The following is a 23,014-nucleotide window of genomic DNA, read 5'->3' as shown; positions in this document are numbered from 1 at the left end:
ACTCAGTGTGAGCACAGCAAAGGCAATATGTCGCGGTGGCCGCTGAAGGAAGCGGAGACGATGACGGGGTGGAGCGTGCCGAATAAATGGAAGGAAGGGTGGCGGCGGGAGAGCAGGGAGAGAGGCATCAAATGAAACCATATGTTTCACCGCTAGCTCTTGTCGCCGTTTGCGGTCGCCGTCTAATACCAAACAGGATGCGGCAAGCCAGCCGTTATTTTCTCCGTCTTCACGGTTAGCAGCCAGTGAGGACGAGGATGTGGCGATGACATTCCAGCCGTGCTTGGGCTGGATCAATGATGGAGGAAATTCCTCCTTCGAAACAGCCATCTACTATTTCACGCGACTCGTTTTCCTTTTACCGTGGCCGACTAGAGGTTAGCATGTTTTGCCTCTAGCATCTTTCTGATGCCAATTGAACCTTTTTTTTTTTTTTTTATAATTTCAGCAAATACCTTCAAACACGTCTTCTGTTTTCATTTCGTTCACTTGACCGGATCTTTTAAAGATCAGAATAACGAGCTCATTTCACTGTGGTTTCTAATTCCGGTGTCGTTTTTTTTTATATTAGTCTTTTTGTCAGCACCCGGGCAGTGGTCTGCCACGCTCGCTGATGGATTTCCTCCAAACTGCTGAGCACTTTGACCCAACCGGGGCCATAAAGAAGCTTTTGAGTCGATGAAGGCCCCATGCTACCTCCCCCCCTTTCTTGCCGTCTGTCCCGCCTAAGTCAAGATGTGGAGGTGAAAAGCAAAGATGGAGAGAGTGCGAGGAGAAAAGGGGGAGGTAAACCCAACATGGGCCAAGGCTGACTCAACGGGCTTGGAGGGGCTGCTTTGTTATTGCCTGTTTTGGAGTTGCGTGATTCTCTTTTTTCTGGAGCAATAATTCCAGGTCTTTCACCACCACGCACACACACGGACTCAAACCATGAGTTCAAAATGCATTACTTGCCGAATTAGTCAAGCTGTGATCAATTTGGATTTGGCTTGAAGGAGAATGTCAAACAGGGGGAATTCCTCTGCCGCTCGAAATTGCGGCTCATTGTGTTTTTCTTTTCCTCGCAAGGCTGGATGTCCGAGGTGGAGTCGAGACCCAACGGGGGTGCCTGGCATCTGACTTCATCGGCGCTAAAGCGGTTGCGTAACGGGGGTTAGGACTTTGGCTCCGCAGATGGCAATGAAGTAAAGCGGGCGTGACAATCACGTCTTTGTCTTTTTGACGCGGTGAAGCAGCATGCGGCTCATCACCCGACGTTATTGTTTGCGCTCGATGTTTCCGAGTTGAGCGAACAGCAACTACCACCTCGTCTACAGCATTCGGAGACGTCAAACATGGACGGTATAACATCGACCGAGTAAAAGTCACGTCGAGGCATTCGCGTCGTATTAACCGTCGCTTCCCGTCGCTTTTTTGTTTTCTGTTTACAATCGTGTTCGGCCCAAAAAAAAAAAAAACATGTCCCACTTTGCTACTCGGCAAGCGCGATGAGTCAAGCCCTGCTTGTGCCGCGTTCTCCATTTGAATAGAAAGTAATGAATAAAAAGTGAGTCACTCGGTTATTATCATCAGATTTAACGCCCACAGTGTACAAGTGAAAATCAATACACGGTCTTATAGTGCACCCCCCCCCCCCCCCCCCCCCCTCCGCTCCTCTCAAAACGCCTCTTTGAACAGACACGGTAGACATTTCTAAGGCATAGGTCAATAACCGCTAGAAATTGTTTTCCCGCGTCCAATGATCCGCGTCAACATCGACGGCAGGTCCCGCACGTGCGCGGACGGCGGAGGACCGCTTGATAAAGAGGTGTGACAGGTCGAGTGACAGTGCGATGGCCGTGAGTCCGCCGGCGTCACGTCAGCCTGAACCCTGTGTAGGTCAGCGCATTTCACGTATCAGCCCTAAATGGAATCCGGCAGCGTGAGGGACTGAGGTTCGGGCACGGAGCGGTGCATCAAGTATTTGCCCTGCCTAGCTAACGTCCGTGCTAAAGCGTTTTTGATCATATTAGCAGTATTACATGATTTGCTTAATTTTTACCGCAGTAGCTTTGGACTCGCCTGTGTGATGTTCTTAATTGTTAATTTGGCTTTGTCATGGTTTGCGTCGACCAATCAGCTGGCTTCAAACACTCGTGTCATGTCCAGGTGTATCTCGATGTCTCAACAGCTAGCTTACCTTGTATTTTGTTGTTACCTCAAAAATCGCTTTTGAAATTGGTCAATTTAGTATTTGGATTTTTGTTTTGCATTCTTATTTGTATTTTTGCTTTGCATTCCTAGTTCCCTGCGCTATAAGTCCACCTTTTGACATTGTCGCCTCCTGACAGCGTGAACGCTAAAGTTAACTTGAGATTTGAACTTAAGTGACTTACTCCCGCCTCTGCAGTTCAAGTTTTTTTTTTTCTCCACCTTGTTGTGCGAGCACTTTCACATTTTATAAATCGGTATGTGAGTACTCCAGTTAAATACAAGTAAAGAATGATGTGGGGGGAGGACAATTTGATCGAAAGCGTGCATAATGCGAAACACGCCACCCATGTTTACGCTCAACACGGCCTTGAGTACAAGCTAAGCGCACGTCGAAGTAGAAAATAAGTAGAACATAAAAATCGATACGGCACCACATTCTCCATCACTCGGTTTCACGGGTTAAAGCGCTTGATGCAAGACATCTGCTTCACTCTAAAGTCTCACTGACTGTGTGTGTGTGTGTGTGTGTGTGTGTGTGTGTGTGTGTGTGTGTGTGTGTGTGTGTGTGTGTGTGTGTGTGTGTGTACCCCCAATGCCTCAGAGCGCCACATAAAACTTGAAAGTGTCTTTGTGTGTGTGTGTGTGAGAGAGCGATGAATATTCATATACAATATGTGCACATGGAATCTAAAGTATGCTTTTTAAGTTCTGGAAAATAATCACAATGGAACCTCCAAAGTGGAACAAGCAAGTTCCGTGACGTTGGTTTTTGTAATTTATTATTTTCCCCTCTTGCCATATAGGAAACAATGCAAAGTGAATTAATGCTGTTCCTGGGTCATCGTCTTACTAACTTTATTAAAAACTTTATTAACAGTGCGAGTTTTAAGTAACATTTTATCACTCCGCAGTCTCAACATGGTCGTCCGTTTTCTTGCTGCCCTCATTCCCCTCTCGGACGATGAAAACTAACGTTAGCTTACTCAGTTGAAAGTTGCAATTCACGGAGGAACAGATCTGACTTAGTCAAAAGGAAATGACATAACACTGGGGGATTGCCGTGTTCAAAGAATTCTAACAATCTGCAGGAATCACAGCAAGTAAAGAAGGGTGCAAGCCCGAACCCGCAGTGTCTTATCAGTCAGATGGCGCTGTGTCGAGATATGTCATTCATCTCCAGCTGATAGATGCACGGGATTACTCTGGACAACTTTTGTCAAGTGAGAGGAGCTCATGTGGACTGGCTTTCTGCTCCCCGCTGTTTTTGCCTGCGACAACACGACATGTCACTTGTGCGTCTGGTTGAAAATAAATTAATAAATAAATAAATCCCAAATTAGCTAAGCGAGCTTCGATCTCGACCAAAATAAATATTTCTATTAATTTTCAATGGGTAAAAATTCATTTGACATGCAGGTAAGCTCCCTCAAATGGCAAAATAAAGTTGCACGGCATTTCTCAATGTTCACATCATGTTCATAGATAAATATTGATTCTGAACTGCTCCATATGATGTAAGCTTCACAGTTGGGTGTTATTATAAAGCATTTTTTTTTTTAAGTATTGACGGGAACTCTAATTGCTTTATGATCGTGGTGATATTAAGAGATGGATTAAGTCTGGTTAAATCCCCACTGAGGAGGTCAAGTACCAAATGGAAGCCTTTTATTGATCTAATAACAATTCTGATTGACAGTATTTCACAATTGTGATTTACCATGACATGTTACAGAGTAAATTGTGGCAAACTATGAAAAAAAAACAAAAACATTCCAGATCTCCTCCTGGTCCTGAGGTCAATAAACAACAAACCAAAAACAAAACGTGTGTGTTTCCCTTTAAGAAGCCCCCACCGCGCGCTCAGCAGAGGGAGGAAGTGCAGGACTGCGGAACAGCTGAGGAGGAGGAGGGAGGGCGGGGAGGGGGGGGTTGGCGAAATCCAGCCGATGACGGTTTCAAGTTCCCCCGATAGAAACTGTGCCTGATTTGTGGCCAATGTTGGAGATGTAAAAAAAAAAAAAAAGGGAGCGAGAAAGAGAGGGAGGAGGGAGCGAGGGAGAAAGGGAGGGGAGGAGGGAGCGAGGGAGGGAAGAAGGGGGAGGAAAACACTGAAGGGGTAGCTATGGAGATGGAGCGTTTTCCTGGCTGCTTTCTTTGACAGGTGTTGAGTGGGGCAAAAGTCTTAAAACAGAATCCAGCATGTACGCCAAAGGTAAAGGAGCCGTGGTCCCTTCCGACAGCCAAGCGCGAGAAAAGTAAGTCCGAGTGTTTTCTTTTTACACCGCTCGCCTTTTCTTAAGGCTGCTTTTACCTGCACGCAGCGCCGATGTGAACTTTCTCCAACTAGCTTCCGTCACTGTGAATTGACAATGTTTTAACGCGCGCCTTCGAGCGCTTTAAAGGTGCACGCGGTAAACTTTTCACTTTTTTCAACGGACTTCCTGCCCGCGTTTTTTTTTTTTTTTTTTAAAGTTCGCTCGCGTTGCTTGCTTGCTTGCTTGCTCTCGCCGGAGAACTGAGCCTGGCTTGCGGGAACTCACGTGCGGGCTGCACGGAGGAGTCAAAAGTTTTTGTCCCGGTAAACTTTTCAGAGAGAGGAAGACGCAGTTTTGCGACTTAACGGTGCGTTTTTTTTTGTTTTTGTTTTTTGCAAGGCATCGGACCAGACTTTTTGTGGGGAAAACTGAAACAACCCCGCGGGGTTCCGGTGGCTTATCGTGCGCCCAAATCACGGAGGTGCTTGTTCTTTTTTTAAATTACTCGTTGGCTGCAGACTAGGCAGAAACTTGAGGGGAAATGCACGTGAAGCTCCCGTTAATTGCGATGTGGCACTTTTTTTTTTTGCACAAGAAACATTAAGATCAGTGGGGTTCATTCATTTTTAACCAGGGTGTGCAATCTATGGGCTGTGGGCCATCTGGAGCTCATCAGAACAGCAGATGAAAAGACTTTTTAATACACAAACTCTCCAGTGTGTCCTTAAAGTATAGACACAAATAAAAATTAAAAATATGTTCAAAAAAATGACATTTGGGATGCAAAAGGTTTTGCAAGATTCACTTAAATGCGATACAATAATTCAACATGTGTGTCCAGACTCTGGAGACACTCTGTAAACATTTCTTTTAAAAACAGAAATAGCATCAAGTTTGTGTCTCATAAATTCCTGCTTTAATACATTGTGCTATGTATGAATGGCTCCCTCTGGTGTGCACGTGTTGGCCACCAGGGGACAGTATAATAAAACCTGTACATAGGTGCGTACATGAAGAGACTGTCAGAACAGCCCAGTTAGATGCACTGTCTTTTTTTTGCAGAGGATAAAGAATATATGCCTGTGAGTACTGTTACTTTGTCTGTCTACATGTTGTTGCTGCAACATTAGTGTTCCAAAATCTGTTGCTTGACAATGTTGGTGCTAGTTTCCTTAGCTTGTACAAGGAGTTACACATTGAATGTTAGTATAAGGTATATGGAGATGTTTGCTTCCTCACTGGGGAGCCCAAGTTAAAAGATGCATTGCGTAGTATAAATAAATTTTCATCAATGGCGCCACATCTGTGTCATGGTTGCCCTCTGAGTGAGGATCAGTCACGGATGCTTTTTCAGTATCATTTTCTTAATGGCAGCTGCAATGAATTATCTTCTTTTTTTTTTTTTTTACCAGCATACTGATGGACATCAGGTTTACAGGAGGTCCCTAGTTTATGATGGAGTTCTTCTCCTACTGTGACGAGGGTCACGCAGCGCAGTAGTTGATTACTAACCTCCCATAATGCAATGGTAAAGTCATAATTCATTCAAAGTATAAAGCGATCCAGTGAAAAGCAGTTTGTCATTTGAGAAATATCTCACGGCGTTGTGCAAATGACTTCATTCTGTGCTGTTAATAAACTCAAAATGTTGCTGTAAATATTGATTTGTAAAACACTTCTAGACTGAAAATCTGAAGGAATTAACTGGAAACAGTAAGAACGGTTGTAACGTGCTGTGCCTTCTTGTGCGGCGTGATGACGCTGAGCCAAACTTGTTGATTCCTTGTAACCTCAAAAGACTATCTTTTTTTATATATATATTATTAGATATATATTTTTATGTACGCATTTGAGGTTGACCATTTCTGAATGGGAATTTTTTATTCTCTGCTATTCGCTGAACACCAATTTGCTGTGTTTTTGAAGAAAATGCTTTGGTATCATCTTGTGGCATCTTGGGGCCAAGTGATGAGATTTGGTCAAGGCATTGCCTTGTCTCATTAAAAAAAAAAAAAAGGGGGTTTTGGTATCTTCTGGCATTTTTAAGCCGTTACAAACCTTTTAAAGTGTGTTTCAGTTACTCACATTGCTCACATATTTTTGCTTGGTCCATAATGAGCCCAAATTGGAGACAAAAAAAAAAAAAAGTAATTATAGTATTGTTGTAATTGGTGCAGACTACTGCTCTACTAAACATCAACACAAGCACTTCCTCTCATAATGGATGTGTTGCCTTGTCAGGTCTGACATTGCATCATCCAGCTCTGACTTGATGTGTGGGCATCCCAGGTGGCCCTACAAACAGCAGGCACGAGGTGACCCTTGAACCCACGTATGATGCCTTAATATACAAATGATGTGAGCAGACACCAAGGATGCGTTGACACCTGTTTTTTTTCTTAAATCCCACCTGAAATCTCACCCGTCAGCTGATCCACACAAAAAAAAAAAAACCCACAATGTGCATGTTCTTCTGGTCATGAATCATCTCGCATGTTGCGGTCTAACCGCTGTCGTCTTTGAAACGATTGTGTAGGAGGAGGATTAATAATTCCGCTCATTAGGAATTCACAGAGAGGCGGCGACATAAATGTTACTGTAATGGAGAACAAAATTGTCGGATTTGTCCATAGTCGCGTGTGGTTTTGCCTTTTCAGATCAGCTGGGTTATATGCAAAACATCGTCATTAATCACACGTGAAATTTCCATCCTCGTTAATGCCGGTGAGTGACGTGGGTGCCGGCGAATGACTCTGTAGAGTTGGCTGTTGTGAGCTCAGGTTATAGTGGCTGACTGTTAACTTGTTTCAAGTTAGCCAATCTAAATGAACCCGTGTGTGAAAGTGCTTATTTTGTATTTAGTTGTGTGTGTGTGTGTGTCTCTCGCCCTCTCCGCCCTCACCTGTCTTGTCACCCTAACCTGCCCTGCAGGGCCGACACATGTTCCCTTGTAAGCGCGTGGTTGAATTAGCTCGTATTTACATATTCATACGGCTCTTTACATATTCACATATTGTAAAGGGGGCGCCAGCGGGTAGACAATTGAACAAGACTGATGTCACCTGTTTCCCCCAGATACAAATGACGGGGTAGCCTTGAACTCCAGGTCCAAATCTCCAATTGGTTTTGAATGCCTACCGTCAATAGTTAAAGCCAAAAAAATGGATTGACCTTCCCATAAGGGAGCTATGTATTATATTACTGTCGTACATTTGTTATTATGATGAAAAACCTGGAGGGCAGATTTGAAATCAGCGCTAAAATCCAACTCGAGAAAGTTTGTGTTGGCAATTGTACACAAGAAGCGAGTAACCCGGATTCCAAACTGTTAACAACTGTGAGGCAGATGTGGAAACCACTAGGCCACCGTGCCGTGCCGCCTCTCCCGCTTTTAATTAAATTAAAGCCAGCACAAGCCGTTCAGGGGCTTTTGTATTAATATCACCTCATTGTTCCGTCACTGGTAACTCTTTGACGACAAATTTGGTGTCTTAATTAAAGCTTCCGCGCTCGCTGATATCCTCGATAGCGATCAAACGTCTTCATTCTGTTTGTTTACAGACATGCTCTCGTGTGATTTGGAGATTTGTTTGGCCTAAAAGATCTTCAAGTGTAAAGTTAATCAGTTTGTTTCTTTACAACCCCCCCCCCCCCCTACATCCCCCTGCTCCTCCTCCTCTAGCTCCGCCCACGTATTTACATGCCGTTTAATGGTGTGTGTTGGGGGGGGGGGGGATCTTCAGGTTTTCAATGCGCCGTTTTGACTCGGCACAGATGGCGCCGCCATCTGCATTTTAGCCTTTTGAAGACGGCATAAAGAGCTGCACAGGAACAAGAGAAAACATTGCTGGAAAAGGGGAAAGGAACCCTTGATTTAGCCCCGGCACCCCTTCGGCTGACTGCGACGATGTCGGGGAAATGACAACAGTCAATTAATGGCGTCGCTGCCGGTGCACGCGCGTGTCAGATAGTATCACTTGAAGTAAAACACACTGTGTAAATATTGGATCTTTGGCTCTCAAGTTATGAATCAGTTTGACATCAGTGCACCGAAGGCCACCATGTGTTGTTCTATTAGACAAATGCAGAGCTGGTACAAAAGTGCATTTGGTGGACCTAATAAGCAATTTGGTGGAATTTTGTCCATTGTGTGGAATTGATTATTGATTAGTTTTGCCTTTGAGCAGTTGAGCGCACTTTGTGTTTACTTTCACTTAACTATGTAGTCGGAAGAACAACACGAGGTCAGCTATGGGAATTTGACTCCTGCTATTTGTGGGCGATAGATAAAATTCAAATTGAAATGCATTGGAGAAAAAACGTTTTCTTTTTTTGGGAAAAATTTTCTCTCAACTTTCAGTCTGTTTTATTATTATATAAAATTTTTTCCTCATAACATTACCACTATTGGCTAATAATTACCCATAATTTTTTGTGTTGTAAAATTCAGGCATTTTGCTATTTTTCTTAACATTGTGCTTTATTTTGGCAACATTCCAATTATAAGTCATGTGACATTATGACTTTTTCATTTCACTTTTTTTCTGTTGTTAACTTCTAACACTTTTCTCATCCTATTTTTATTCTCGCAATTTTCCAACAAACTTTTTCTTGTAATAGTCAAACTTTTTCTTTGTCAATATTTAAACTTTATTCTTGTGATATTTTGATTTAATTCCTGCAATTACAACTTTATTCTTGCTATTTCACGACTGTAATATTTTTTTCCCTCCACAACATTACGACTTTTTTGTCTTGTAATTTTACGACTTAATTCCCGTCGCATTTTCCCTTCATAATATTCCAAATATTTTACATCTTTTTTTTCACCCCCCCCCCCCTTTGTCTCATCATTTTATTAATACTCCTCAGCTCATCAGCTGCTGTGGGAGCTCTTGACTGAAACAGACATTTATGGCGATATAATCTCCCGCTAATCATTCTAACTGCTTTCTCTGTCTCGCCGGTGTGTTGATGATAAACAGATGAACAAAATGACGGGGCACTTTTTTTTTTTTTTTTTTTTTTTGCAGGTGTTCTTCCGTGGTGCGACAGAAGCGCGTGTGGCTCTGCGTGTTTGCCGCTTTATTGACACTGATTTGTTTTGACAAAGGGAGTGCCGTAACAAAGCCGAGCAAATATAAACAGCGTGTGCGGTGGGAATAAGCTTTAGCGGCCACGTTTCACTGTATCACAGAATCCACGTCGCTCAGGCTCCTTCAAACTGCTACATCCATACTTCTCTTATACGACCGTCATGAATAATTAATATTCCGGAAATAATATTTTGCGATTTTCATGTGGCTACAATTGGCGGGTACGGTTTAAATTATGCATGCGACACATCTTTAGTCTTTTTTTTTTTTTTTTTTCCCCTCTCCCCCTGAAAGATAATACTGCCTGTGAAACAGAGGTGCTTAATCCCTCCTTTTGCCAGCACACCTCAACTCACCCTTCTCCTACTCCAACTGCTGAATTATTGAAACAAAGACACGAAAGTTCATTTGCTAACTGTCTACGCTTTAACCGCTAAGCATGGCTGAGAAGCTCTTGTCTCTGGAGGCGAGTCGTGGAAAGGGAACGTGAGGATGGAGCAGCCCGAGGGGGGGGGGCGCTGGATGTCAGGTGTGTTTCCAGGGGACCAGGTAGTTCTTGATGTGTGGTCGAGGAACAAAAGCGTGACTTGAGTTCGTGATGTCGTGGGGATCTTAGAAGTGGAGCTCGTATCGACTTAGTGTCCTTGTTGGCATTAGGATACAGTGGAATGAATGGTGGACATGATCAGACCTTTAATTTGTTTGTCATTTAAAGCAAATTATGTCAGCGCCATCAAATCTTTAATAGTAGGCAATGTTTTAAGTGACACATTAATTATATAGTTGATACGATTAGTCAACAAGTTGAGAACTTAACTACTTTGTATTTGACGTTGATTGATCGCTAATCGCATATTTTTAGACTTTTTTTTTTTTTAGCTTATTGTCTTTGTGGCTCAAAATGTCTGACCCATAAGGTGACACTGTTTTCACTACAAAAATAAGATAATCGTGAAATAGCTTTAGCTATTTCAAGCAAAAAATTGAATTCCATTTTGTCACCAAAAAGTTGTCTAATATTAAACCCATTAAGAGCACAATTGAAATAGAAAAATGACTTTATCCTGTTTTTTTACATTTTTTTATATTGACAGAATTTAATTACATTACAGTACATATGTTGCCTTTTTGGATCAATATTTGCTATCTGCCAAAGTGGGCCAGTACCGTGGTATTGTTTCATTTCTGTATACCGAGGTATTGCCATCATTTTGTGGTACCGGTGCGGGTCGCTTAAAATGATGGGCTCTGACCCCCCACCTGTGTCTGAAACGATCTCTGACACAAGTCACACATTGAAACTTATCCAATCTGAGATGCTTCGCCACGGCTGACGGCCAGATCATACAATCAACATGTTCTACATGCGCTTTCCCGCCTCGTCTCCCTGAGTGGCGTGTGTTATTAGCGCCGGGTTCACCGGGAAAGCCATTCCAGCGTTCCTTCTCCTCATCGGAAGGAGGAGGCTACGACCTTGAGATTCCCACCGACACCATCTCCTCCACCACCTCCTCACGTCTCCTTCATCAGTCAGCCTGGCAAAATGTCCTCACCTCTGTCCGCTTACACTTACCGCATCTGACTGAGTAACAAAAGCTGCGCTCCCGACCCGAACGAGGCTGCTCTAAATAATATATCGCCGCCGGGGCAGGTGCCCAACGCCGGGGGCATCAAAACCCTCAGATCACATCGGGCCATGAAACTTTCATCGCTACAATCCTCACGCGGGTGATCCCACAGACGAGAACAATTCACAGGTTAAAACAACCTCGGATATCTTCTTGACCCACTTCTATTTCTCCAGTCAAGAAACAATCTCTAAAATATTCCTCACGTGCTTTCAACTAATTACAACTCTTTCCCCAATAGCCAGGAATGATTCATATAGCTGTCCAAACAATTAACAAGTCATTACGTTCTCTTTAAGGACTACTTTATTGACAAAACTGGGCCTCCAGGTATACTATAAGTAGCTATAAACAATAACATCTTCTCTTTCAAGACCATAGAATGACAGCCTTCGGTTCTCTAATAATACAAGGCTTTAGTCCTTATGGCAGCCGATGAGACGCCCCCCCCTCCAATATGCTCCAAGCCTCGTTTGCGCTCCTTCTGCTGGAACCAATGTGCTCACAAAAGTGCTTTTCAGTATCCCTTCTCCCAATATGTTGCCTTCGCACCTCTCAGTCATGGAAGTCCAATTCCGCGCTTATATAGTCTTATCGAGACCCGATCACGTACGTCACTCCGATGTAGCAAGGAAGTTTTTTTTTTTTTTTTTTTTTTCCCCTCGTGAATGCAGTGTTGATATCCGGTACTTGACTGCGCTCTTAACGCCGCTCCGCATTGTTGTGCACGCATCCTCGACAGCGGCGGGCGTTCCGCACGCCGCAGGGACGTGGCCGAGTGCCACCAAGGCTCTTTGGCTCGGAGCTGGAGAGCTTTACGGCGCACATTTACAACCCGTCCGTGGTGTATGTTATCTTTATACTGTAAAATCTTGTTTATCCCGCCGTCCTATTGCTGGGATGATTCTTCACCAGTTGCGTTTGGCCCATTTGAATGCATCATCGAGAAGTAATGTGGTCGCTTTAACAAAATAAGAATGAATCAAAACACACTTTTTTGTTTTTCTTTGTGTTTTACAGGTTAGCTTTATACGTGTATGAGTATTTGCTTCATGTTGGCGCACAGAAATCAGCACAGACCTTCCTATCAGAGGTAAGACTTCACTCTCACGTCATGCATAATGTAAACAGGTTGTTCACAGAGACTTGAAGTCTTGCATAATATTTTTTCCAAAAATTTTACTCCAAAATGGCAGCTAATACCAGGGATGGGAAGTGATAAGAATTTAATATTTCCGATTCTATAATTGATGGAATCCAATCTATTATTATTTTTTTTTTTAATAAATAAATGTATTTATTTTAAATGGATTCTTTATTTATTCTTAATAAATAAATACATTTATTTATTTTAAATGGATACTTATTGGGTGAAGGAATGCAATAATGTGTTTGTTCGCATGAACCCTTTAATATCTCAAACTTTCCACATACTGTATCTCCACTATGTACATTCATCATCATAAGTGAAGAATAGCATCAGCAAGCAAAAAGTCATATTAATAGAAAAAGCTCCAAATGCTAAAAATGTTTGTTACGCAAACGCGCGCCGAGCTTTGTTTTCATTCACAATGCTCCCTTGACTCCTTGTTAATTTCAGATAATGTAAACATAGCATCGGTTCAGCTTCTTGATATGATTACCCGCCCTTCATTATTAGGCCTAATTTGTTATAAACGCTGCATAATTAGATCACTTTGACGCGTCGTAAGCGCGCGTCGTTGCTCGCTTTGTGCTACGACATTTCAGAAGCTCATTTCAGATTCCACACGTTCTATACAAAAAAAAAAACTTTCATTAGTACATTATATTTCATTTTCCCCGTCCGCTGTGCCGCTTTGATGTAGACATCTCAAACAGCGCGCCTATTTGGATTACGCCGACAGTCGAGCGTACGTGCGAGTAAAAGCAGCGGCTTGACCTTTCACCGCGACCCCGCCGTTCATGCAGTTGTAGCAGGAGCACATAAAGTGAGTGGAGTATTAGACAAATGGTTGCGAAAAGATACACTCTGTCAGCCATCTGTATTCATCAGTGTTCACTTACCAGGTTTACACTCCGGCTCGTCATGAATCACCAGAGAGAGCTACGTTTATTCCCCCCCGCTCCCTTCCCTGTTTTACTTTTCGCTTGCTTTTGACTCTGATTCACTCTTCGCCGGGGTTTCGTGACTGAGAAGTAGCTCAAACCCAAACAAAACACTAAACGTCCATTTACCGACTCTTTGACCTGGATGATAGCCTGAGAAAAAAAAAACATGGCTAAAAAAGGACATCGACGGCGGCGTTAAGTGAAAAGTAGTTATGTCGGAGGGTTAGGGAAGGTTTAACAGATAACGAATGAAATCATCCAACATTTTGCATATTAGTAGATGACAGTAACATTAAATTGTTTTCATCTGAACTTTTTCTTTCGTATCTATTGTTGCCACACAAACTGAGATGTTCAAAGCGACCTTTGTCGCTAGGTGGTGTCTAATAAGATCACTATCGCCTCGACTCTCAATTAACCTTTGGTCCTCTCGCCTGTATTAGTTCACATTCCCCGAGTACTCGGCGGGACTTGTTTTGAATGGTACAGTTGAATGCTCTTTTCCATCAGCTACATTTTATTCAGTTTGTTGTTTTAAAGCGATGCAAAAACCGTATCGATTTTATTATTTTTTTTCTCTCCGGGTCAAATGTTAGATCAGCGCGTGCATGTTCCTCAGTACTCAGTTTGGCACTGTTTGCAAATCATCTTCCGACTTCCTCCAGATTGTTGCTCGCCAAAAGCCTCCCATCCACTCCCCAGATGCACAAAGAACTCAGGGTCAAAGTTGAGCCTTCCAAATTTTAACCAATTTTCCCGCTAATCAGTGTTGGCTCTGCAGGGACGACGAATTCCCTGGATTCACGGCGCGGGAAGATAAACTAATGGCATTACATGCGATCTCTCTTGCCCCTTGCCATAAATTGGCCCGATGGGTTTTTCACTTCCAATTAGTAGTCACGGGAAAAACGTGAAAACCAAACCACAGGGAGGTTGGTTAGGATCAGTCAAAAAAAAAAAAAGACACAAACGAGGGAGGAGAATGAGAGCGCAATATTTGGGATGTGACTTCTATTCCAAGTCACAGTGCATGTTTGGAGCAGGTAGCCCGTCCACTATCGCGCTCTGAATCTTATCTACACGTCCAGATAGCAGCTGGAGTTCTTGCTGCCGTGTGAGCGCGGCGGGAAGAAAAAAAAAGAAAAAAAAGTCTTCTCTGTCTGACCAACTCAAGTTTGACTGACATTAAAGCAAAGTGAACTCCATTTCTTGTCTCCCTCTCAGATACGATGGGAGAAGAACATCACACTCGGGGAACCTCCGGGATTTTTACACTCGTGGTGGTGGTATGTATATTTGGAGATCCTATCGAATTATGTCAATACACGATCCCTCACACGTTATGACTGTAAGAGCGCTTAGGTGTGTGTGTGTGTGTGTGTGTGAGGGGAAGAGTAATTGCAGGGAATGCTAAGTGCATCATCTGACATATGTTTAAGTGCTCCTTACTTTGCCGCCATTCACCTGACTTGACTTGTAAACACTTTCTTTCCACGCTCAACGCAGCATTGTCCAATAATGTGACATTACATTTGATTTTTTTTTCTCTTCTTTTCTATCCCGCCTCTTTTGAACAAATGCGTCGGGATGGCTAATGCTTCATAAGCAGCGGACAGCGTGTTCCGTTCTGTTTGTCTGTCTGGCTCGGGTCAGCGAGCTTGCAGGCTCGCACTGTTGTCCTCCGAGCGAGCGAGCGAGAAAGCCGTGTTTCCAGCCGAGCTGAGTTCTATGCAGTTTGTGTAGGCGAAAACCGGTCGTTATGTAATTTCTTGAGGCTAGGCCGTACAGTGTGGTCTTCCGATCAAATCAACCTAGAAGAAAATTCTTCTCTGTCTTCCATTCTTGTCCGACATTTAACTTTACTCCAAAGTGGGAATTTGATGAGCTACGAGGAGGAAGTAGTCAGGAAGTGAGCACGCAAAGGTGGAGTATTGTGAATCCTTAGCATTAGCTACGGCGGAATAAGAGGTTTGACAGGACGGCCGCTTCGTTGGCCATTCACGCTCTTCCCGTCCGTATAGCAAACGTGCCGCTTCAGTTGGACCTCAGTGTGTGTTGACACGGCTCATAATGGTCTTTAAAGAGCTCCGCTTGGCTCAGCCGGACGGTGGTAGCAACCAAAGGCAAATATACAGAAGTGTACATTCCCCAAACCCCGGGCGGTGGAGAGGAGGCCGATTATTAGCCGGGTAGGCCTGTGGCGTAAACGACATGGCTAAGGGGCGTCTGTCTGGGCTGCGCAGCACGTGGACACCAAGGACCGACGAGGGGGAGGAGGCGGAATCCCGGGGGTTGTCGGCGGGGTCCACCCATTGGACACCAACCCCCCCCCCGAAGTCCTCTCCTCTCGCAAACCTCCCCCAAAACAAAAGCTCCAGATGGTAGGAAAGCCACCAACCTTCCACATGCCCCCCCCACCGCCCTCTCGCAACCTTTGTCTGGAGGCCTGTCCTTTGTTTGCGGAAGAGAGACCCCCGAATGGATTAACTCTTTGCATTTCAGCCTCTTTTGTGTTAAACAGGCAAATCTAAGACCCCGACCCCGCTGTCACCCTGCACCCCCCCCCCCCCCCCACCTCCCAGCCTTCGCCTCCTCAGCACCTTACTTCTCGCCGTCTCTGTGGATGCTTCCTGTAAGATGGCGTGGGGGGCTGCTTTCGAATACGACCGAGGAAGAGAGCGGGGAGGTGTTTGGGGCTTCTTTTAGTGGGGGGGGGTCACTCATCCACATCTGTTGTTATGGGTGGGAGGATAAAGAAAAGCCTCAGTGAAGGGCTGCAGGTGTTGATTGTGTCATTAGCTCCTTCCCTATTGGCCGCTGCTAGTTGTCTCCTCTTTATCCTCAAATCGATAGCTTTAACCAGTTTTCACTGGATGGCGGCTGAATTCTAAACCCCCCTCTGAACAAACACACACACACACACACACACACACACACACGCACACGCACACACACACACATCACATCATAACAACATCACGGCCTTCTTGTTCTCATCGGATGTGGTTTTTGCTTGGAAACATTGGGATGAGCAGAAAATGGTATTGCTAAGCTAGCAAGGTCGTGACATCTGTTGTGTATGAAACTCAAACGGGCGTGGAATCCTTGGATTAAGTATTAACAAACCAAATAAATGTCAGTTTCTGGCTAGTCTTGCTAGCTGCCTGTTAGCTAGCCACTAGCCAAAGTAGCAGACAGGATTATGGTTCAGACCTGCCAAGCTGTGTGCGTCTGGCTTTGTTTACATGCCTTATTATAGTGCAAAAGCCCCATTGTAACTGATGGCTTTGTCAGACCGCAGTTAATTGCAAATAATTATCGTGATGGCATTTAATTTCAGTAATTGTCTTCTTCTGGAAGTCTGGATGCTAATCCCCCTTCCTGCTCTTTTGCCGACATGTTGGTGTTACATGATTTCTTTTTTTTTTTTTTTTTCTTTCCCCACACAGCTTTTTGTTGCCGATTTGAATAAAGTAATGAAAGACTATCCGTACTTGTTTGCATCACCTTGAAAAGAGAACGGAAATGCGGCCCCCGCCTCATGCGGCTCAAATAACATCGCTTTACATGCCTTTGTACCGAAATACGATGGCAAAGATTAGATCATTAGATTGGAATGATTAGATAATTGGATAGAACTTGAACGAGGAAGGGTTCCCTGGACTCACTCCTCATCAAATAGCTGATAGTAATTAACTACAAATGTCGATGTAACAGATAATCTCCATCTATGTGAAGGAAGTAGAATACGCCTCACATTTATTTGTGTATATAACATCTGTATATTTACGTACCAGTACATCTTTGCGACGGCTGACTTGATGTCACTTCTACCTTTCGGAGACAGACGCTCTCCACACTTCGCTTTTATGCCAAATGGTACTGCATCAAATTCGATAGTTAGGTATGATTGTAAAACGTATCGAGAATATGGCGAATATTCCGACCTCAGAGATTCCACTGTACTTGGCAGGAATCTATTTGCTTCAGATACAGTATGGCGTTGGCTCCTTTTAGGCACTCCTCTAGCCAATTTTTTTTAAACCCACCACTTGAAACATTGTACTTTTCTTCACAATGCAATATAAAGAAGCTTCATCTGTGTCTCCTTCAAACACATAGTGAAGGATACATTCAAGTCTCCAAATAATACCAGCAGAATGAAAGTGTCAGATGATATAGAGACTGACAATGAGATTCCTCAGGTCAGCTGTTCAAATGGTCCTTCAAAGACCAGGAGATCACCCTGTACCTTAAAGCTCCCTCCGCAATGTGCTCTTTATTTATTTTTTCTGGGGGGAACAAACCTGAACCTCTGCGTCCCCTTTCATTTCCCACGAGAGCCGATCGGATTTGTGACGGTCGCGTCTCCCTCGCCGCAATTCCTTTAACACCGACATCGAGATATGATAATGTACACTCATTTTATTGTCATGTGGGACACACAGACGAGCAAATTCGTACACGGAGAATGTGCTCCGTCAAGCTTTGTCTTAGAGGGCACCCTTGTGCTTGCACAGCGCCTCAGGGCACCAACTCTGTCCTTTCATCTAAAAATACTCTTAACACTTCTATTTTAATTCACATTGTCACAAGTCGGAGAGGTCAGTGCTAAAGGTTGAAAAGTGTTTTAATAAATTATTATTATGCTTTTTATTTTTAGAACTTTTAATTTTGGCACTGCTTTTCAAATTACCCTCAAATAACATGTCATCAAAATGAATGGAAAGAAGCAGCGTTTAGAAATAAAGAGGAACGTTTCAGGTTGAATATAATCTTTTGAAGGAAAGCTGCTTGGACTTTGATTTGTCCAAATTTGAGCAATTCCAGTCAAATTGCGGCCATCATAAAACCTTTAACTGCACAAGCAAAATGTTAAAAAGGACACACTTTAGCTATGAAATGGGAAAATGACATTGGTTTGCCAATTTCAGGAAACGTTTGCTGACGTTTTGTTAGCATCAGTGTTGCGATGTTATAACTCTTATAACCGATATTGGAACACAAATGGTCAAGCAGCACAAGTAGACAGATATGACAATACTCACAGGTATATATTCTTTATCCTCTGCCAAGAACAACAAATATAGAAGCCTCCTGCTGGCCTTTTTTAGTCTTCAATATGGTATTTACTTCAAACTTTTTTGGGAGCCTCAGTACCAATTTCCCCCCGGCTCTAGAGTTGAACATTGAAAATCAATTGAACAAAAATGAGACCGACTTAACGGGTACTTGATCTCGGTGTAGTAATTAAGGGCCCGTTTAGAGCCAGGACCCTTTCGTGGCCCACAGAGACATTTGGGATCGGTGCTAATGAGCTAATATCGCTCTGGCCGGTTGGACTCTAAATAACACGAGCGCAGCTGATTGGTCGATATTGTGAGTTGTAAGGGCAAGCATGGAGGGACATTTGGTGACCCTTTTCCGGTGTACTCCATCCATTTTGATTTTGAAGAAAGACGAAGCAATGCAATTCTATCTTTTGACTATATTCCAAAGGCAGAACTGAATTTGCCAGTATCGGTGTGTGGTATCAGAGTATTTATCAAGTACAGACATATGATGCATCTCTCCTAATTTAGTCCAAAATAATGAATTTGGGAGTCATAAAAATGTCAGTTGAATTTAGAGTGTTTGTAGAGTGGCTGTTCTTAAAATAAAATAAAATAAACAACAACATAAGTTTGAGTGCGTGTTTGTTACGCGTAGTATTACATTAGCTTCGATCACTGTTAAGAAATTAAATTAAATGCCGCATCTAAGCTTTTCTTGTTCCCCGGTGTGCGGAGGAATTGTTTATTTTCAGCTTTATGTCTTATCTTCACCAATTGCCATTTTATTAAGCGCGCGATACAATATCAGCCGAGCTTCTTTAATACATTCTGCTTTTTTTCTCTCAACGTGCGTCTGTTTGCATGAAAGCAACACCAAACTCTGATCGCACTTAAGAAATAAGCCCGAGAAGACACTAACAAGAGCGTCCCCAGTACGGCGGATGATCGTCTTTTATTTTGCCGGCTATATTCATCTCTTTTTTTATGTGCATGTAACAAAAAGGTACAGTGGAGCGTGAACCTGTGCCACTTTTGTTTGGTTGTCAAAGTGACACACAAAAGGGGGAGAGAAAAAAACAAAACAACACAAAGCCTCGATGAATCGCAAGCGTTATTGTCGCTTTTGAGTCATCTACGCACGTGTCTCTATTAGATGACAAAAAGCACATATGAGCGTGTTTTTCAATGTTTAACAGACGTTTTTTTTTTTCCCTTGTGTGTGCAGCGTATTCTGGGATCTGTACTGCGCCGCCCCGGACAGGAGGGAGACATGCGAACATTCCAGCGAGGCCAAGGCCTTCCATGATTATGTGAGTCGAGCAAAAACACACCGCAGAAACCCTGTCACTCACTCCGGGGGGGTGGGGGGGGGTTCTTGCATTGATATGCGAGGTGCTACAGTTTGCTTTGCTGTGGTAGAGCTGCTGGGTTCTCTCTTTTTCTTCTTCTATTATTTGTTTTTTTTTGGGGGGGGGGGGGGGGGGGGAATCTGCCTGCAAGGTGGATGTTTTTAAAAATGCATCATCTGGGAATGCTGTCTTTTTATTTCATGGAAGAGCCTCAAGACGTTCATCTTTGAATAATAGACAATCTTTGTGCAGGTCTATCATTTTTCACATGATGAGGTAGTATCTGTGGTTGCCCAAATTGCATCTGGGGAAAAAAAAAATGCCTGGATTCTTCTTGGAATTGGAATGCTTGTTGTTACTTCTTCAGTCCAAGCGGAGTTGCCGCACAACACCCAGCGCAGATTTGTCTCTGTCTGCATTTCGGGTAATCACACGAGCTCAGACGCTTTAGCTCCACGTTTCCTCCAACGATGACCCCTGAACTCTTGACTCTGAGAGGAAACGTCGTCCCGTGATGAAAGGTCACGCCGCGCGCCGTCTTATTTATTGGTCCACCTTAAAGGTCAAGGCGCATAAAGCAGCTGGCTGATCACACAAGCACATTAGCACTCAGACAAATACACATTGCATACACATATGAAATATGTTTAGCTAGCGGTGGCTAGCAGAGGCCATAAAAGGTCACGACCTCCAACCCCCTTGACCCTGTCATCTCGTGAAGAGGTGTGGTGGTCAATCAGTAACACCTGCACACATAGATACCGCATTTCCTTTGGAGCTGTTTGATCCAATTGGGTTTTTGTTCTTAGTTCTTGTATTGCCTATTTCAATATGAACATTTCCTGAATTGATTGTTTGGCAAATTCTTGATGAATTACTGATCAATTTTCACTTTCAGTTTTGATGCAAAGGGTTGTTGTGGTAAAATTCTGTATCTCCGGTGTCCCAATACTTTTGCATTGCCGTGGCTCCATGTGTCACGGCACCACGATTATGAATAGAACAGTTTGCACGGCGCACTTGGTAACATGATTAGCGTGAGCTCACACGTCGTCAGTCCATGTAAATGAGGCCGTTGAATGGGTCGGCTGCTCGCTTTACCTGAAACGGATTACGCTTTCTATTTTTATGCTTTTGCGTTCCTTTCGGGCGCTTTGAGCCCGTAGGCAGTCAAACTCTTGTATGACACTTGACAAGCCAACACATTACATTTGTTGTGCATGTCATACGTGTGTGTGTGTGTAGGCGCCAGCTGACACGTTTCTCTGTGTGTGCATGAGTTGGACCACCATAAGATTAATTACATGGTTAATTAAACCTAGTAGTTAATTAAATCTGACAACTGTGTCTAATTAATCTAAATGCCATATAATTTGCTACACCTTTCTCCAGAGGTAGGCCAGCTGGATACCTGCACGTCAAGGCTTAAACGACAAGCGGGTTGACCCCGACTTGAACGTCGGCGGACCTTAAAAAGCTGCAAGTGCGTTTGAGCTGAAATGTAGACATTGGAATAAATGCCAGTCTCGAGGAGTTCAAGGATACAAGCGATGATGCTTGAGCTTTGACCCCGACTGAAGTTGAGGAAGTCAGTCGAAGAGCGAGTGGGATGGAAGAGTAAGAACTAGTTGTTGGCCTTTCGTTTATTTACACCCATCCATCTCCAAGGTTAGAAATTAGCCAGCACCTCACGGCTACGCGTTTAACTACTTTGTAGCAAATGCTCGAACTTTTAACCCCACACTACGGAGGCTGTACAAAATTTCCAATTGAGCGCAATTATATTTGACTGACCAGTCCGACGTTTTGCCAAGGCTCGACGGTTTGGTCAAGTATATGTATAATAGCAAACCGCTCATCAGCTAGTGTTCAATTTCCGAGGTTCCAGCGGCCAGTAAACAAAATCAAGATGCATGCGCACACCACTGCGATTGTTTCCTTTTGGACGATGCGGGAGAACCGTCAGGGTCGACGTCGTGTGAATCCCCAGGGTGACAAAGGGTCTGTCTGTCTCTGATTAACTCGGGCTCGCCCGTCCCCGCGGATTTAGCGGCCCGATCAAGCCTCCACTTGCCGCCCCTTGCTGATAACGGCTTTAACCCCCCCCCGCTCCCTCCCTCGGATGGCGAAGTGAAACGCAATGCAACTCCCTGGAGTAGTCACGCGCACGCTTCGCCTGGTACGTGTGGAAGTTTCATCGAGATTATTTGATGATGGGCAGTACGGTGTTGCAGTGGTTACAGCGTCTGCCTCAGTGGAGGTTTGCGTTTGAATCCTGTCTTCGGCCTTCCAGCTCGCCTGTGAGCCTAATGAGGGTACACGTGATAGAAAATGAAGAGGCGGTCCTTTATGGCTTTTGTTTTCAGTGTAAAAAAATAAATAAATATATATATATATATACACACCATGTGCGGCATATGTGACATTTAGTCATTTGTGTCCAGGAATTGATTTGGTTGCTTGGCAACAGCATTTTGGCTCTATTTTACTCGTTTGGTAAGCGTGTCTTGCTCAACCCTGCCCTACTCGTCCCTTTGACGTTTTGGACCCTCCAGTTTGGAAAGATAATGGAATATGAAGTGCTAATCCTCAGATTTGGGGATGGGTTGACAGCTAATCCAGGGGAATGTGCTGGGATTGGAGGCCTGGCCACGCTCCCGGAACCCCTGCAAAGTCCTCATGTTGTCATGCCCAAACAATGCAGCCACGCTGGTATGCAAATGATGCGCAATATTGTTTTAACAAAGGGATTAAAGAGGCATTTCTTTCAGAATTTGAATTATTCTACGTATGTAGAGAAATGGCACTCCCAGAGTTTACTGTCATAATAAAAAACACACCAAAAATGAAATGCTATGTCTTCAAACAACCACATCAATGTGACTCAAGAAAGTCCACTTAGCTTAATGCTAACAAATAATGCAGAACAGCATAGAGTGGCTCACGACACTAGCATGGATGTTTCTGTGATATACGTAAGATATTAAGCAACAGATATTTGAGCACATAGTCGTACTCATTTGAGGGTTTTGAATTAAGAGCGTGGTCACGGAACAAATTCAGCCTGTATCTCAAAGCACCAGCGATCAAGTGGCCTCTTTCATCGCGTTAAGTACTGTTGTCTTTCTGTCAATCTGCCTCCATCTTAGTTTTTAATCACTTTCAATTCCCAGAAGAGGACAAAGTCACGTTTTGTACTCCTCTTTTCCGGAATTCTTCAAAAGCACTTTGATTACGGCAACGTCGACACGAATGATTAAAAGGCACGCAGAACGCATTTATTCACACGCACATGAAAAGGAGATGGAAGAACGGCGCTCTCTGTGACATTCGCTTATCGTGACGGGG

At 43.7% G+C, this 23,014-nt stretch overlaps 1 protein-coding gene across 4 annotated transcripts in view; it reads left to right on the top strand.

Annotated features, from left to right (window-relative positions):
- Positions 1-23,014, top strand: part of LOC147047182 (single-stranded DNA-binding protein 3-like) — a 71,056-nt gene that overhangs the window by 14,509 nt on the left and 33,533 nt on the right. For 2 of the 4 annotated variants that reach the window (XM_085927474.1, XM_085927476.1), the window contains exons 1-4: positions 4,296-4,448; positions 12,193-12,265; positions 14,488-14,549; positions 19,543-19,627. In XM_085927474.1, the coding sequence (XP_085783600.1) occupies positions 4,393-4,448; positions 12,193-12,265; positions 14,488-14,549; positions 19,543-19,627 (276 nt within the window). In that variant the 5' untranslated portion in view covers positions 4,296-4,392. Of the gene's footprint in view, positions 1-4,295; positions 4,449-12,192; positions 12,266-14,487; positions 14,550-19,542; positions 19,628-23,014 lie in introns of those variants that run through there. The other 2 variants (XM_085927473.1, XM_085927475.1) reach the window with 1 other exon arrangement.

The sequence above is a fragment of the Syngnathus leptorhynchus genome, chromosome 13, assembly GCF_054491065.1.
Source record: "Syngnathus leptorhynchus isolate UIUO chromosome 13, UIUO_Slep, whole genome shotgun sequence".
NCBI classification, from domain to species: Eukaryota; Metazoa; Chordata; class Actinopteri; order Syngnathiformes; family Syngnathidae; genus Syngnathus; species Syngnathus leptorhynchus.
Note: the sequence above shows the minus strand (reverse complement) of the source record. Positions and strands in the feature narration are given on the sequence as shown.